At 35.2% G+C, this 18,291-nt stretch overlaps 1 protein-coding gene and 1 pseudogene across 1 annotated transcript; both read left to right on the top strand.

Moving 5' to 3' along the window:
* The first annotated feature begins 1,029 nt into the window (after positions 1-1,029).
* On the top strand, positions 1,030-8,051 carry LOC128214211 (uncharacterized; annotated as a pseudogene).
* A 3,555-nt stretch (positions 8,052-11,606) lies between these two features.
* LOC128243772 (uncharacterized) lies at positions 11,607-14,575 on the top strand. Its single transcript, XM_052961710.1, has 4 exons — positions 11,607-11,644; positions 12,375-12,552; positions 12,798-12,903; positions 13,614-14,575. Exons 2-4 carry the CDS (start codon positions 12,380-12,382, stop codon positions 13,701-13,703), a joined length of 369 nt encoding a protein of 122 aa, XP_052817670.1. The 5' UTR covers positions 11,607-11,644; positions 12,375-12,379; the 3' UTR covers positions 13,704-14,575.
* The last annotated feature ends 3,716 nt before the right edge of the window (positions 14,576-18,291 follow it).

The raw sequence follows: 18,291 nt of genomic DNA, 5'->3' as shown, positions 1-18,291 counted from the left end.
TACACATGATGGAAGTTTGAAGCCAATCATGCAAGTGATATATGAGGAATTCGACATTCACAAATATTCACTATATACTATATAAAGAAAACTATAAAAAGGTTATAGTTCTGGTCATAATGGTTTTAATGGTGTGACACATATTATTTGTTTTGCTTTACTCTATAATAATAAAATCAAGACGAAAACAATAAGTGCAGTTCTCTTGGTCAATATGGTCGCAGCAAACAGATCCTTCCTACTCGGTTATCGACAAAGAATGTTGCCTAATCATCTATGAAGGGTTTATGAAAATCCTTTTAAATGTGCATGAAATGTTTTAAGTTTGCTCACAGAAAGAAAAAAGGGGGTACAATTCTGGTATTAATATACACAACACAAAACTTTCCTTTTGAAATCAACTGCAAATAATTTCTGATCAAGTTCGATGCAAATTCTCCTAAAGGTGTATACAACGATCGACACAATGATTTTAACATATACTTTGTATTTAAACATAAATAACACACAGCCATATGTAATAAGAATGGACGAAGTACAACATTAACTCATGGTCTTCTGAACATAATACATGATCAGCTCAAAGAGTTTGGAGTAACACTTCCTAATGGTGTAATAGAGGTTCAACACATAATACTGGTCAAGATTGTCTCGGTACTAAGTCCGTCATCTGAACATGACACCCGATGATATGTTGATGGGTTTTTTTTCTAATTTATTTCAGGACTTCAATATTATTTAAATCAATTTCTGATTCATGGTTAAACCAGTACTGGCGTCGAAAACACAAGATCAGGGTGAGGGGCGAACAATTATCTTCATAAACCATTCTCATCCAGTTAATGCAAAATGCAATGTTAAAGCGAATTTGTCCATTATTATAAGAGTAGTTCGACTTTATTTGAAACTATGTATACCTTCAATAAAACATTTGTGGGTAGCGTTGCTTTTGTTTTCCTTTTCATTCAAGGCAAACACTTAACAATCAAGTGTCATATTGATCAGACATAAAGTAAACAGACGATATTTATTCATTTGTTCTATATAGATTAAAACGTGTGTCGTACCGGAAGTTTCTGTTTTCTATTTAAATTCGTTATTAAGGTGAGTCAAGAGTTTACCTTAATGTTTACGCATTTAGTAGTTTTGTTAGTTTATTATTGTTGTTTAGTTGTAAACCGTTCTTACTTTTCTCAATATGTACGTTAAATGCAAATTGATCAGATTTCATGTTTTTCTTTTGTTAAAAGAGTACTTGAAATTGTATAAACGGGTTCAGTTTAAATTACCATTTAGTTTGTATATAAGGGAAACGGGTAAAATTGCACAACCATTTACGACGGAGGGGGTTGTGTTAATCGATGGTTTAGCAATAGCCCCTTGAACTCTTGTTTATTGTTGTTTTAAAATATTGATATTTATTGAAAAAAACAACATAATAAATAATAAGCAAAGCATTCTTTAAAAGCATTTCAATCGAAATGTTTTTATCATACTATCTAATATATTGAAGAATGCCCATGACTCTTAAAATATCTTAAAATATTCAACTTACGGAGATATAAAGATAATGAAGATAAACCACATCTCAAACCGTATGTACTTAATTGGGGAAAAGGAGAATTTAATTTGACCCTATTTCAGCTCTGACTTCGGAAATATACTGCAATTTATCAAGTATCACATGTCCGCGTTAAATCAAATCAGAAACATGAAACCAATATGATTTAATATTTTACATATACATCTGTATAATAACTAAACTTCTTTTATCTGTACATTCCTTTAAAGCAGTATGTGATCGTCCATAATATATACGACATGATGATGTAGTTCTTATCTTAATATGTGTCAGTATGTGTTATGTATGTTTTGACGATTGGTCTATATGATTATTAAACTGTTTTCTTTTTAGAATGGAGGTGTCAGGCAAATTGTTACCGGTGGATAAAAGTGAGTCTACAACTGACCCTGCAAACTGCCAACCCTGTTCCAAGGACGGTAAACACGTTCCTGCAATATCATATTGCCAGGTCTGTGCGGAATTCCTGTGTCCAAGCTGTGCGAAAACTCATCGAAATATGTCAGCAACAGCTAGTCATGCCCTTCGTGAGAATGGAGACATGCCTAACCCTGCCAGTGCTTTACTAGAAGGTGGTCTTACCGAACCCTGCAAAGAACATCCAGGGGAATTTATAAAGTACCACTGCCCTGCTCATAAAAAACTTTGTTGTGGTCATTGCATCGTTCAACAACATCAAGGATGCAAAATGAACATTATCGCTGAGGTTTCTAGAGATTTTCTGGAAGGGCGCGATTATAACACTCTAAAAGCAAACCTTTCTGACTTAAAAGAAGAACTTGGTCAATGTTCGAGAGACATTGAAGCTATTCAGGAGTCAACCACAGAAGATTGTTTAAAAGACCTTGATCAACTGAGAGCTTACACAACTGATATCAAACAGCACCTGGACCAACGTGAACAAGAATTGTCTGCACAGATCTATCAAATTAAAGAAGAAAAACAGTCTACGCTGAATTCACTAGCCACTAATTGTCAATCACTTCAATCTAAATGTCAAAAAACGACAACTCAACTCGAAACTCAGGAATCAAATTCCAACAAACTGTTCATAGCAGCCAACAGAGCATTAGAGCAAACACCTGGACTACAAAGGGAAGTTGAGGAACTAAAACACAAGATGAATATTCCGCAGTATAAACTCACTAAGGATGCAAACACAGTCAAATTCCTTCAGTCAAATTCAGTCATCGGATCATATGTCAAAGCTGCTGAAGGTGATTAAGCTTTCTAATAAAAGTAAATGTTATCATATTGATAATATATGACAGGTGTATATGGTCCGGATAGAAAACTGCGATCCTAGGGCACCTGCGTTGCCAGGTAACGAGGCTTACCGAGTTACCGGCTACACAGCGCTCCCGAGGTTCGGGTTTTTCTCTCCGGACCGGAAACACATGATTTATGTTTTTCTAGAATACCTTAAATACTTTTTTTTGCAAAATTGATTTAGAAAAACGCATTTTTTGTACATTTCACCAGTAAGCGCGTGCGATGATGTTTTCTGACGTCATGGTGCGCAGTATATTTATTCAATGCATACGTTATGAAGTTTCTTCAATAAAACGTATTTTATGTTTATTTGTTTTTTTGAAGCTATATTTTTGTAACGTGAATGTTAATGGAAATTAATTATTGAAATATCACAATTATGCTTACATAAAGTGTATGGTAAGAGAAAAAAAATATTGCGTCACAGCGCGTGACTCATCTAGCAAAGGGTCGCCAGACAGAGTTTTCCAGCACGGCTGAATTTACCGGAAAAGCCTATCCGACGTGCTAGAAAATTGTATCATGTTATCAATTAAACAACTGGAACACTTTTTATGTACAAGCCTAATCAGCTTAGTAGAAGACATCAAAATATTATATATATATATATGACTTCAGAATATATTTAAGTGAACTGTATACTAGTATACGATAAAGGTTTTTTGTTGTTGTTTTTTCTGTAATATTTACGAGGTTTTATATTTATTATTTATTCAGATCAGAAGGAAAGGTTTTCAAAGTTGGATTCCAAGAATATCAGATTGATTAGAAAACATTTTTTCTCAAGTGACTTTATAACTGATGTCACCGACATGACCCTTCTTCCAGACGATAGGCTACTATTTGTTGACAGAAATAATAAGAACGTAAAGCTTATGCTATTAAAACAAGATGATTGCTCATCGGTGGAACTAAACAATGACCCATTCGGACTGTGTGTGTTGCCCGGAGACCGGGCTGCTGTTACACTGCCAATCCCGGGGAAGATTTGCTTGATAAAAACGCTTGGTAATCTCTCGAAGAAGGACTCTTTTGAGGCTGGAAAAGGATGTCGGGGAATTGCTTATCATGACGGAAAACTGATAGTGTCGTTTCAAAAGAAATTTAGTAGTCCTGCAAGAGTTGTTTTAATGGATTTAAAAGGAAACGTTTTGAAAAGTTCAGAAGACCATTCGAACAGGCTTAGTGTGTTTCAACGACCATTTAACCTAACAGCTAACAGCAAACATTCACTTCTTTACATTTCTGACTGTGGCACCAACATGGTCACAGAATTGAACATTGACCTTGCTGTAGTGCAAACATTTCCTCTTAAGACAAAACCAAGTGGTATTACATCCATTGGAGACACAGAACTGCTCGTTTGCAGTCGTTCAACCAACGCAGTATCTCACATTGATACATCTACGGGACAGATAACAGAAATTTTGGAGGGAAAGGACGGAGCAGATGGGCAGCGAGCAGTGCAGTTTTGTTTAGAGACACACTTGTTGTACAAAACCGAATATACTGACTCTAAATGTTCATTGGGTGTTTATAAAGTAAGTTAAAAGTATTCAAGGACGACAAGTGCGTGTTTGCTTTATAAACTACTATCCTACGTGTGTAATATACTAGTATGCGTGTGTATGTATGGATTTAGAAAAATGTATGTTTAACAAAACATGACGACGAAGTACTTGACAGTGCAACCTTTTTATATGCAAAATTGAAGTGATATAAAGTTGATTTTTGTGAAATATTTCAATATTTTTGTCAGTTAGCATGGGTTATAAACTAACAAAATAAATCAATGTAAAAACAATACATACATGCGTTATGTCTGAAATAGCAAAGCTTGCTACTACTGGTTGAGAAGCAGTTTCCGACGGAAAGCAGTTTCCGACAATTCGCCTTTTCGCGTACTTTCTTTTGATCTTCATAAAGAAGGTAATGCAACTCAATTCTATGGTTACTAGGCAATCAAAAGTTGGAGTTCTTACCGAGACACGTAAGTTGCTTTTATTATTATTTACTATTTAATGTTTGTTTTTCATTTTGTACACAAACTCGCACGTGGGGGTCGTCACGCGCTGCACATTACGCATGCGTGTGAACCTAATTTGCATATCTATGAATAGCTGCAAGGTTTTCCTAAAATGCCTTATACAAACGATGATCATTGTGTACTTATTTGTGAACACTACTGCCATGCTAGTTTCAGACCCACATTCACTATAATGTAAACAAACACAACATTTATCAGAAATGAATCAAAATATCAATGATATTCAGTGTCTTTCTGATTTTGCGAACGAACTGACTGTTATTGTTTACATTAGCGACGCTTCATTTTCTGCTACTGTACGGCACACTATTTTGGAATCATGAGGCTGCCTACGGGGTATTTATGTTAATTGGTTATCAATTAGTGAACAGAAATATAATATAGCGACCTTGCTGATGTGTTCATAAATATGTTATTTTAATAAAAACAGTATTTTAATCATTTCTTATATTATAACAATTATTGCTATGATTATTCTTATGAGTATACTATTAAAAAATAATTGTTTTTATTATTTATGAATTAATTATTATTATAATAATCATTATTATTATTATACTTGTCCCTATTTATACATAAATGTAAATACTTCTTATCATTCATGCAAACTTGCCACAAAAAAGTACCCTTTATACCAATTTTATCATTAATTTGTGATCATTTATTTCAGTAAACTGGGTAAAGACAACATGCCAAAACAATATTCTGATAATGATTTGAAGCATGCGATTGCCAGCGTCCGTCGGGGGCATTTAAGTATGTCAAAAGCTGCAAAGGAATTCTGTATTCCAAGAACAACCCTACATGACCATGTAAATAATCCTGACCTCCGCACTAAAACAGGGCCTCCAAAGCAGCTGTCTGAGGAAGATACTCAGGCATTTGTCAACTTCTCTCTGTACTGCGCAGCCCAACATCTACCTTTATCTAGAGAAAGAGCCCGCTGTTTCATTCTGGGCATTGTCAAGAAATCTGGTAACCTCAATACCTAAGATATAAGTTCGTTTATGTTACTGACTACTAAATTTAACACGGTTAAAATTCAATGAATACTCCGTCAGATTAAAATTTATGTATTTTTAAAAAATGTTCTACTGAGACTGCATCGCTATAACAAACATAATTATAAAGATGTATACATATTTCAGAGAAACCCTGTCTATTCAACATGGAGAATGGTCCTAGCGACGAGTGGTTTAGAAAACTGGAAGCCGAACATCACGCCATTCGTTTTCGAACAGCACGGAATGAGGACCGTTCCAGGACTACCATGTCCAATAAGAAGGTCATGGATGAATTCTTCCTGTTTTGGGCGGCACAACTTGAAAAAACATGGAGTAACTACAAAGCCAGCACAGGTACATTATGTAGAACGCGACGAAAGAATACCGCGCTTGAAGTTATTGAACAGAACTGTTTGTTTGTTTTTTAGGAATGCTTCACGTAATTTGTTTTTTTGGCAGATCTTCAATTGCGATGAGACAGGGTGGTGTGGAAAGGAAGAGAGCAAAGTCAAAGTAATTGCTCCGCGTTCGGGGCCAGTCAAGCAGAGACGTGTGCATAATTTACAAGGAGAGTTTCCCACACCGCACCTACAGAGAGGGTGTGCCCGGTACGCACATGTAGCATATAACACGTGTTAAACGAAATGTTCGTTACGTTTAAGTATGTTTCGTTAAGTATTCTGCAGTATTTTTGTACATTCACCTTCATTTTTATCTTTACAGGATCATGGCTATTTGCAGTGAGTGACACGGGGTATGTGAACACTGAGATCTTCTGTCAGTGGTTTCTGCGTGGGTTTATCCCTAACTGCGGTAAGGAACGCCCCGTTGTTCTCCTCATGGACAACCACGACTCACATATCAGCTTATCGCTAATACAGGCTGCACGGGCAAACGACATTGTCCTTGTCGGGCTTCCAAGCCACACCACTCACCTTCTACAGCCACTTGACGTTCACATTAATGGTCCATTGAAGCAAAAGGTAAATCGGCATGCTTGTTGTAGAAATGGTATTGTTATACCTTTATAATATATGCAATACAATGTTAAGTGCATACCAGTATGAATTGAAATTTTAAGACATTTTAAATAACTATATAACATGGTGTATATACCAAACCCGGGTCCACTCTATATGTAATACATGTTTAGGAACAGCAGGATTGTTAATGTTTTTAATTAAGCGACCATACATGCTTTGTTCAGGTTTCTAAGATATGCAACAATCTCGGATTCCAGAGACCAGGTGCGGCCATATCGAAGGCGAAGCTCCCGGTCATCATTTCACATGCACTCGACCAGACATCTTATCCAGCATAAAGGAGGCGTTCAGGCTATCGGGCATCTTCCCAGTGGACAGGAAGCAGATACCAGATGCCAAGCTGGTTCCACAAACCATAGACGTATCTCTACCACCAGATACCGAACCGATCCGTAGCTGTCATGCCTGTGGTAGCTTTATCGGGGATAATCCTCTCGTGAAGAGAGGGCTGGTGCCAAGACATCTCCGAGACATATTAGTGCCACCACCAATGCCGGCTGCCCCGATTAAGAAACCAAGCGCCAAGATTGTGGCGACAGGAAGAGTGATATCGAGCGACGATATATTAGAGTCGTTGAAGGTAACTTTAAGATATTATGGTTAATAAATGATAATCATAGAGACATAATATTTAGTATATACATTGCTTGTATTATGTTTTGAATAATTTAAATTTGAGGTTATAATTGACGCTGTGTAAAGGCACTCCGCTTGCAGGTTGTCATATTCTTTAGGCGAAGGAAACTGAGGCTGCAGAAAAAAAAGTTGCTGCAGAAACACGCGCGAAGGAAAGAGAGGAGAAGAGGAAACAGCGTTTACAGCATGAGGCAGAGCGGTTGTCGAAAAGGCAGCGGAGGGAACATGAGAAAAGGGAAAAATATTTAGAACGCGAGAACTTGAGACGTGAAAGACAGACATTTGGTAGACTGGCCGATAAAAAATATACGTGTGGGTTGTGTGGGATTCGGGCAAGAGTGAATGACGAGAACGAGGGCGTGGAATGGTATGGATGTGACAGGGCAGAGGATTGTAAACGGAGTGGATGGTATCATTTTAGTTGCCTGAGTGAAAGTGAGCAGATGTCGTTGCAAGAAAGTTTTTGATACCGGGAGTGAGTGGGTGTGCTTGTTTTGTTCTGAAGAATGATAATAAAGTTTGTTATATGAGTACATGTATGTTTCATCATCATCATCATCATCATCATCATCATCATCATCATCATCATCATCATCATCATCATCATTTCATAAATTTCGACAATATTATTTCAGTTTTATTTTATGAATGAATAATACAACTCAGTCGGATTTACGTTAATTAGTGATATATAAAAAAGCAAATAGTCTTTTCTATTTTTTTATTTCTAAACATTTGACATTACGCCATCAGCAAGCGATAAATAAACAACCATAGAAAGGAAGAGACGTCAACCTCATATACTGCTTAATGACGGTACGTCATTATTTAGCAAGAAACCAATGACGTTGATAAAACATAACTATGATATAGACACATTTGTATGGGCATGTGAGTAGTATGGCTCACATGTCATACAATAGCTATAAATTATAAAAATATGTAACTGTATTAAATATCATATAGAAGTTTATCACTGTGACCGCTCGGACGCATTGTTTCGATTTATGTAACCAAAATGTTTCCTTTTTTAAACGGTCTTAGTTGTTATCAACAACATCTATTGAAAGGACAGAAAAATCAGACAATGAACATTCAATCAATGCCCTGTTTTTGTTTTGTTTTTGCTAAGAGAGTTGTAAAATAGAACATCTCATAAAACAAAATTGTGCACAATCTGCTTAAATTTCACACTCTTAAAGGCGAAGCGTATATAAGGACATGGATGATGATTTTAATAAGATTGTATTGGGCATGGAGTATGATGTTATACCCGCAATACATGATTTAGAGGTATTTACTGAACACAGTTTTTGTCGTTTCCGTTGGCCTTGCGCGGTGTTTGACAAACGTCATAGAATCCTTTAGAATAAGTTGGTTATCTACGAATATTGTTTGGACATCTGAACATTCGGAACTCCTCGGCAATTTTCCATCGAAAACAACCTCGGTTTTATGCCGGTACATCAGTGAAAGTACTTAGTTTTTTTTTAAATAATAGCATTAGCGTATTGTAGTGTTATAATGTATACCGTGTATTACAAAGTTTAAATTGATGGCCAGTGATTAAGATTCCCATGAGTAAAGTCATTAACATTAACTGCTTATTTTAAATTACTACCCGATTTACAGCGTAGTCAAGTATCAAGATTTCTGACATTGTAAACCGTCCATAATACATCCGAGGTTGTTTTCGATTGAAAAAGGCCGAGGAAATTTGCTGAAACGAAGCTAGGTTGGTGTTATTCTAATGTGGTTTTCTTTATCTTCTCTAAATAATCAGTAAATATTGTTCTAAGCGTAAGCCATTCACAATCATTTTCAAAAACAACCAACCAAAAACAACAAAGCATTCTTGAGTATTTTAAACAAATGCATTGTAAATCTATTCATTTTGATTAGAAGCTGTTTAGGCGATCGTGAAAACAGCAAGATATTGAATATGTTTGCACTAAGTTAAGAAGACTAGAAGAAATGTAGTACCTGAACTAATTTTACCGATTTTTAATGATGGAAAAGATGAGAGGAAAAATAAACAAGATGGTACCTAAACTGAAAAAGTTGACTAAGTTGAACAAGGATATCGAATCAACAGATGAAAAAGAAAATTGCAGTAACAACAAACAATGCGTTGAATTGATACACATGTGACCAAGTTTTATCGAAGCTAATCTTACATCCGAGGCAAATATTCTGATAAAGTTTCATGAAGATTGAAGATGAAAATTGCCTCTGTTTGTTCCCATGATTTGACCAAATGTCGTCTAAAAGTCTACCAAGATTACATCAAGGGGATCATTCTGACCACAGTTTGCAGAAAGTCTAACAATTCATATCAAAAAGACTGGTACGGAAAAGGTTTTTCAAACATTTGACTAAGTGGCCTAGATTTTGACCTCATGTTACCCAGTTTGAAACTAACACATAACATAAATACTGAACCAGATATATAGCCTATAGTGTGTTTCCAAGATTTTTCTTATAGTGACCCAGTTTTTACCCAATGTGACCCACTTTTATAATGCGGTGAGTTTTCCTGAGGGTAACATTTTGTCCAAGTTTAAACATAATCAGACAAATCATAATCGTGATATGGTTTCTGGCAAAGTTATCTGATTTGACCCAGTGATCTATTTATTTTACAAAATGTGATTTAATTTCAGATTTCAAGGGGAACATTATGATTAAGTTTGAAATATGGTGGAACATATATATTGCCAAGAGTGTGTTTAAATTATTTTCTATGATTTGACCTAGTGACCTAGTTCTTGACCCCATGCTACCCACTTTTACAAGCGGTGGAGGTCTCATCAAGTTTGACCAAATTTGAAATTTTCTGACCAATCCCTACCAATATATGTTTCTTGAGAGAAAAACAGGACGGACGGTAGGAAGGACAGACACACGAACGTGCAGACAAAGCAAAACAACATCTCCTCCCCGAAAGCTTCAGTTCGGCTGGGGCTAATAACAGCATGATAAAGACGCGATTAGGACAGTGAACTGCATATATGCGTATATGGAAGTAACACAGAACAAAACAATGAAGGAACTAAAATCGAAGATAATGTGCGTTCTGGTGGAGAAACTGTACCTAATAGAGATTGCGAAATTACAATCGATATATGTTAAATATGCCCTCTAATTCAAAATCAAAACATACACATGAATGACAAACATAAATATTTAGTGATAAACATTTAACTTCTTTCTAAATAATGCATTAATGGAAAATATTAATTACTGGTAAAGAAAACGTGTATTAAAAAACTGAAAATGCAAAAGTATTCAATGATTGGTGAGATTTACTGTGATCTACTATCGTCTCATAAGGTAGAAATATAATGTTTTCTGCACCTTTCTTCCAATTTTAACTCTGTATCCTTCATAAGAACCATTGTTTTCGACACTTATTCATCCTTTTTTTGTACATTAAAGCATTTGTTTTAATTTTGTTAAACCTTATGTTGGAGTAAGAGTGCATATTTAAGTTGACATATGCACGTTAACTGATGAAAACATTACATTCGATAGAGATTAATGTATATTTTATTCAATGTTTTCTTTAGTCATTTTTCATAGCTGGAGAGAACTTAAAAGCTCAATCAAATAAAACTACATTAAATCCCTACAAAATCGTAACTTGCGTACTTGAGCTTAATACGATAATGCAGTGGAGAAGTTTAAGGTCCTATTACAACCGATAAACACAATAGATATTGCTCAATGAGGATGCTGTTATTATTTACCATCAAAGAGTGTTCATTCGACCCAGGGACCGCAAAGTCGTAGGTGAACATATGTAGCAACGATTGAAGTAAGTGAATAAATTAAAAAATGTTTACATGAATCTGTGGTCACAGTGTCTAATACGGATGCATCTGCTTTGGACACACTTCGAACAAAAGAAAGAGTTGGCGTGTCTCACTCCTATCCATTGTTGTAAAATCATGGCGATACCGAAGAAACGAGTATATAAGTGCCTACGAAGCAATGCTTTCCCAGATTTAAAAATTCAAAATACAGCTTTTGGAATTGACAAGGACTACGAACGAAAGCAGTAAGATATTTTCTAATATTATTATTACAGCAGTCATTTAAAGACAAATTATCCGAAAAATGTCGGATGTTTTATTGATTAAACGTATTTGAAACGTTACATTTTCTTTAAACTCCCTAAATTTCGCTCTCGAACACAAACTATTTATACGCAATAGAATAACCTTGATATATATATAATCATAATATAAATAAAATATTTTCTAAACCAGACAAGATGTTCAAACTGAAAACAGTACGCATTGTCTTAGTGTGTTTGTTAAGGAGATGCACATCATCTGCATTCAATCACATTACATATATTGTGATGATAGTCATGTGCTCCAAGTCACAATACATATATTTCGATGGAAGACAGATGTTTTCCAGTCAAAATACATATCTTTGAATGACATTCATGTGTCCTCCAATCACATTTTATACTAGTATAAAATTATGTCAACGTATCTTTAGTCACAATACATATATTCTGATAGTATGTATGTGCCTTTTAGAAAAATCACATATATAAATGATTTAAGAAGTAGATCTGTCTTTCAATCATATGATAGTCATGTATTATCCAGTCACTTTCTAAGTATTATCAATTTTCGTGGCTATATGTTTGGTGATTATGATGATAATTATATTGCCATGCAGTTTATTTTGCTGAAACTGAACACACATAAACAAACACTCAAATTGTTCTTGCTTGCAAAGTTATGCATTGTATTAATATTTTATCATTTTAGCAGAGATGAAATCCCAGCATGCATTCAATGTGTACCTATTATTGACCACGTGCCTGTTACTTGACGTTGCTCACAGTGCCCCATCACATTGCAAATGCTCAGAATACGTGCAGGATATTCACATAGCGACGTCGGAACGCAGACTGATACTAAGAAAGAAACCATGCCTTCTCGGGAGGTACGTGTAATGATACCATTGTCTTCAATTCGTTATCTTTTTGGTTTTCATGAATAAAGACATGTGATTTTATTTTTGTATGTAAAACTTAAATGCGACTGACCATTACATTGTCTACCTTGTGCTCATAATATAATTAAACTACAGGGATAAACCGAAAACTAAAAATAATCCCTGTTTAGAGCCCAAACGACAATGAACCGAATGAACAAGAATAAACATGTTTGTATCTTATATCTCTTAAGGTCGTCCTGTCATCAATTGCGCATGTGTGTACCTTGGTCAACCGACCAAACAGCGATGGAGAATTTGGAATGCTGCTGTCAAACACGGCCTGGACATTTTTTTACTGTAAGATATATGTTTAGTTAGCTCAGTGAAAATTTTAATATTTAATGCGGTATTTTATTATAATTTTATCCACTGGAAATTTTGTTTAAGGGTTATTATCTTATCTTATTATATTATTATTATCCGGAACGATGTTTGGTACACTATTAAGGGTTCAGTCTTGTTATTACTTACTAGAAGGACATTACATGAATGAAAAATTAAGAAGTAGAAAACAAACAAACATCAAATTTCAATCATATACCAAACTGCCCACCACCCCTGGAATTGAAAAACAGAGGAGATTGTAGGAATTGAATGATTCTAACGTTCTTTCTTTAACTAAGGTTCTACTAACAATAAAATGCGCAAGTAAACATATTTCTGGTTCACTTACTCACATACACATTTTTTGGGTTCTATATTGCTTTATTCCATATTTAGAGCTATATCAACTAGTTATGCTATATGCCCCATTCAGACAATTGAAGTCCTCTCTTATTTCACCACAAGATGTTTGATTCAAATCCAGCCGGAAGTATAAATGTTCATCGTTTTGAAATAAATAATACAAAACTTGCTTTGATGCGGAATAATGGTATTATTTTCATATCTTTTTTATATTTTATTACTTCCCATTGTAAACATACTCCACACATGTGATGATATATCCAATATGGTGTGCCTTTTCCTGTTGATTGATGAAACATGGCCATGTGATATATTTTCAGCGTAGCGTTGACATGTTCGACGGAGATGACACCATCTACTTCAATAAAGTTCAGAAATGCCAACCAGTTGACTGTCGAAAATTGTTATAGGAATATTTTATTTTTCTTAGAAATTAAATAACGAATGACCACAAACGCTTGCCAATAAAAAGACATAAATGTACAGTTGTGTATTGAATGTGCCAAATCATTACTGATCATCGATGCAAATTGATTTGTAATTGTCATATTACCTCCCTTGAAATTGAAATTATTCCGTGTTACTGTTTATTGTTAATGTTCTGTTTTATCACAAACGAGTATTTGTACAGACTGAATACAATACTACTTATTTCATAATGCCTTTATGATATATAATCTAACCGGCTTGGAACAAAACAATGCTTAACACTTACTGGATACTTTCTATGTGGATATTTGGACTTCGATTTCGTAAAACGTTTAACAGAGATACTGTTGGCAGTACTTGAGATTTTTTCACAGCACTTGCAATGTCTCTCAACTAGAGCTAAAATAAGTATCTTAATTTACGGAATAAAGTAAAATTTTCAATAACTAATTCTTCTTTGTGTTTATAATACTTTAAGATGGGTTGGTGTCCTACAACTACTCTGATAACTGTCAAATTATCATTATTATTTAAAATCTATTGTATGCACATTTTAAATTTGCAAAAACATGTTTAGTTTCCATCAATCTAATGTTAAAACCAGAAAGCATTATGTGACTATTTGTGTGTGTGTGTGTGTGTGTGTGTGTGTGTGTGTGTGTGTGTGTGTTTTGACATTGTTCATCATATTTATTTATACATAGAATATATTTTTATAGCATGTATTACAATTTACATTTCTCTGCTCAATATTGACGTACTGGGGTTGTTGTGATTTCAGGCATTTTTTATGTTGATCATAACTATTTTAGATTCGAAAAATAAATTCAAAGAATAGTCGTTTAAATGTTATACTTTTATCTTCGTTTTGTAAATGGTTCAAGTCTTTCCGGAGTAAAGTTGGTATCTTTTCTTATATTAAAGCATATTGGTATTATATTCCCTTGTACAAAAGGAAAGGTGACATTAACTAACGTCTCAAGTAAGGAGCTTTGACTCTTTGTTTGTTTTTCATGTGAGTGTTTTTTATCTGAAAATGTACTAAATATACGTTTCATTGAAAACAAAATATATTAGTACTTTATGTGACTAATAAACATGATTTTGAGAACATCATGAACATCTTTTCTACCTAATTTATTGACGTTAGTTAGCATTTGACTCTATTAATTGAGTTGCACGACGTAGAGTTATAACATTGATAGCATATGCTTTATAAATAAAAAAAAAACATTTCAGCTCAGACTGATTTATTTATTAAAACAAACAACACAATGCCAGAAACACGTCATGTTGTTTAAGTCAGACTGGTTTAAAGCGAAATGGTGTCTCCAATGTTTTTATTCTTATCAATTAAAAATACATCAGAGACGACGGCATATACTATTTTTCTTACAGTTTCTGTTTAATGTTTTGCTTCTGTATTTAGAAGATACATTTAGTCTTATCAAGGTGTTCATTGTCATAACGGTGTCAGAAATGAAGAGAAACCCGCTCAAACAAACTACATTTCAGAAAAGTAGAATTTATTCGACAAAAATAAAATCAAAGGAACTACTTTGCAGCAAACTCATCAAATCGTAATGCAAATTGTTGTTGCTTTTTGGAATCATAAGGGCACAAATGAAGTTTGAGCTCATTCATATGAGTGGTCACTGAAATACATCCATCAAAATAGCTTGCATGCCAAACTGTATTAATGACCTAATTGTTTTCTAGTTAATGGTTCATCATGTGCATTAAATTCAACATAGTAACTATAACTTGACCGTCTCATACCTTTGAGGCTACATACACAGTCAACACAGGTATGGTAATTTGATCGTCTTCCACCCTTAGGGCTACTCAAACAGTCAAAAAATTACTATAACTTGGTCGTCTGATACCCTTGAAGCTACTCAAACAGTCAAGACAGTTACTGTAACTTGAAAGTCGGATATCCTTAAGGCTACTCAAACAGTCAACACAGTTACTGTAACTTGATCGTCTGATACCCTTGATGCTACTCAAATAGTCAACACTGTTACTGTAACTTGATCCTCAAATACCCTTGCGGCTTCTCAAAAAGTCAAAATAGTAACTTTAACTTGGTCCCTTTAATACTACTCAAACAGTCAACACAGTTACTGTAACTTGATCGTTAAATACCCTTGAGGCTACTCAAACGGTCAACACAGTTACTGTGACTTGATCGTCTGATACTCTTGCGGCTACTCAAACAGTCAACACAGTTCCTAGAACTTGGTCGTCTAATATCCTTGAGGCTACTCAAATAGTAAAAACAATAGAGTATCTTGATTATCTGATACCATTGAACTTCTCAAAAAATTAAACTCAAAAGCGTGAGTTGTTACTTGTGTGAATAATTCAAACGAACAACCGTTACCAAATAACAAATATGAATACTCGGCGTATGGTGAACGTTTACCTATTCTTTGCCACGAGCATGTTTCTTGACGTTGCTTATACAAATGCTCAAAATAAATGCCGTTAATTTGAATAGCAAAGTCGGAATGCTGACTGGGAGTAAGAAAGAGGCCATGTGATGTGATTTTGGGTTCTGTTGTTTATGATATGATGAATATCTGTAATCTGAACTTAGTTCTCTTTTTAGTGTGTATGAATAAATATATTTATGTTTTATAACTGCGATTGACTGCGATTGACCATTGAATTGTCTACCCGGTGCTGAGCCACTAGTGCAGTGTCAGTGCTTCTGTGGGGGTCACCCTTAAAGAAGACAATATCATCTTACCAAACCTTAAACAAATGAGTTTTGGTATATTCTTGTATCTAATAAGGTACTTCTGTCAGCAGCTGCTAAGTGAGTACCGTTTCCAACCAACCGGACATCGATGGATAATACGGAATGCTTATGTAGGCCAGAGTCTGGACATTGTTGTACAGTAAGAGTAATGTTTAATTCTCTCAGTGATTTATTTCTTGGGAGTTTCTTTTTTGTCATTTTTACACTTGAAATTATGTGAAAAGGCTTTACCTTTATCGTGAACGATGTTTGCAACATAGTTAAAAATTCAGTATTTCAATAACTAACAAAAAGTACTTATATTATTAAAAAGATAAAAGAAGATATCACGCACACCTTTATTGAATTGCAAACATAAATAATTACGCAATTTACATGCCCTTTGAAATTGTAACAGAAGAAATTGTAGCATTTGAATTAAATGATTTAACTTTTGCTTTGATGTAGAATATTAACATCTATTTTATCTAAACGTATCTTGCATTGTACAATCCACATATTAAATGATGTACGTGAAGTTAGCGGCCTAGCGGCGTGAAGTTAGCGGCCTGGCGGCCTAGCGGCGTGAAGTTGGCGGCCTAGCGGCCTAGCGGCCTAATGATTTTTTCTATCTCCAAGCAATTGTTAATGCGTATTTTTTAAAACAATGATAAATCAAAGTTTTTTTATTCATATAGTTACATAGCGGCCTTAAATTGTTTTCTATTCAGAACATTTTTCTTTACCTTTTAATCTAAAACAATTTTAAATTAACTGTTTTATGCACAAATTATCACTCTGAAGCGTTTTTAAACTTTTTTTCAAAAAAGTCGATCAAGCACTTCAGACCTAGCGGCCTAGCGGCCTAGCGGCGTGAAATTAGCAGCCTGGCGGCCTAGTGGCCTAAATTGAATCCTATTTCAAAGCATGTATACATGCATTTTCTTCTAAAACAACACATTGAAGCGATTATCAACATTTTTTTTCAAAAACGTCGATAAAGCAGTCAGCTAATTCAAATCATTAAACATGCCTGTTCTTCTAATGCACCAGTCAATTGTAACCACGCCCCCCCCCCCCAGGTCCGGGGAATAGCGAGGACTTTGACTTTCGCTCCAGCCAACCCCGGGTAAAATCTCCGTCCTGCGGGGACGAACTGATGGTCAAATCCCCGCCAAATGCCCCCGCACCCCAGGGAGCCTAGGTAAGGCAAATTCCCCGCTATATTTTGCGCGAAGACAAAACCACCGCATTCACCCGGCACTGCGAGGCCACCTGAAAGGTAAAAACACGGCCCATTTCCCCGGCTATCCCCGGTAAACCACCGGACCTGGGGGGGGGGCGTGGTTGCAATTGAATGGTGCATAAAGTAATACCAGCTATAAACTATAAAATAGCTGTTGTTATCGAGAATAATCAACCCGTTTCATCACCTTTATGTTAACGTTAGCAATACACATCTAATCATTCAACAGATCCGCTTGAGGGCGCCTTACAGTATTACGTAATCAAAAGATTCCCGCGCCCGCCATTTCGTTAAAGCATTTCATTGGTTAAAACTCAAAAAGAGATTCAGCGCATGCGCTAAATCGAGCGCGCAACCCCACCGATTCACTTTCGTTCAGGCAGTCGAACCGAAAGGTCAGTTTTTTTAAGAGCTAGGATTGCTATTTAAGAAAAATTGCTTAAGAGTGATAATTTGGGCATAAAAAAAACAGAATATATATATAAACAAATTAGAAGGAGAGGCATGTTCACATGTTTTGAAAAGCTGACTGCTTGTTCGACTTTTTGAAAAAAATGTTCATAATCGTCTCAGAGTG

Source organism: Mya arenaria, chromosome 2, assembly GCF_026914265.1.
Source record: "Mya arenaria isolate MELC-2E11 chromosome 2, ASM2691426v1".
NCBI lineage: Eukaryota > Metazoa > Mollusca > Bivalvia > Myida > Myidae > Mya > Mya arenaria.
This window is presented reverse-complemented; position numbering and strand designations above follow the sequence as displayed.

Coding starts and splice junctions, on each gene's coding strand:
- LOC128243772 (XM_052961710.1), top strand. CDS start 12,380: ATGAAATCCCAGCATGCATTCAATGTGTACCTATTATTGACCACGTGC. Junction 12,553..12,797: donor AAACCATGCCTTCTCGGGAG/GTACGTGTAATG, acceptor ATATCTCTTAAG/GTCGTCCTGTCATCAATTGC. Junction 12,904..13,613: donor GGCCTGGACATTTTTTTACT/GTAAGATATATG, acceptor ATATATTTTCAG/CGTAGCGTTGACATGTTCGA.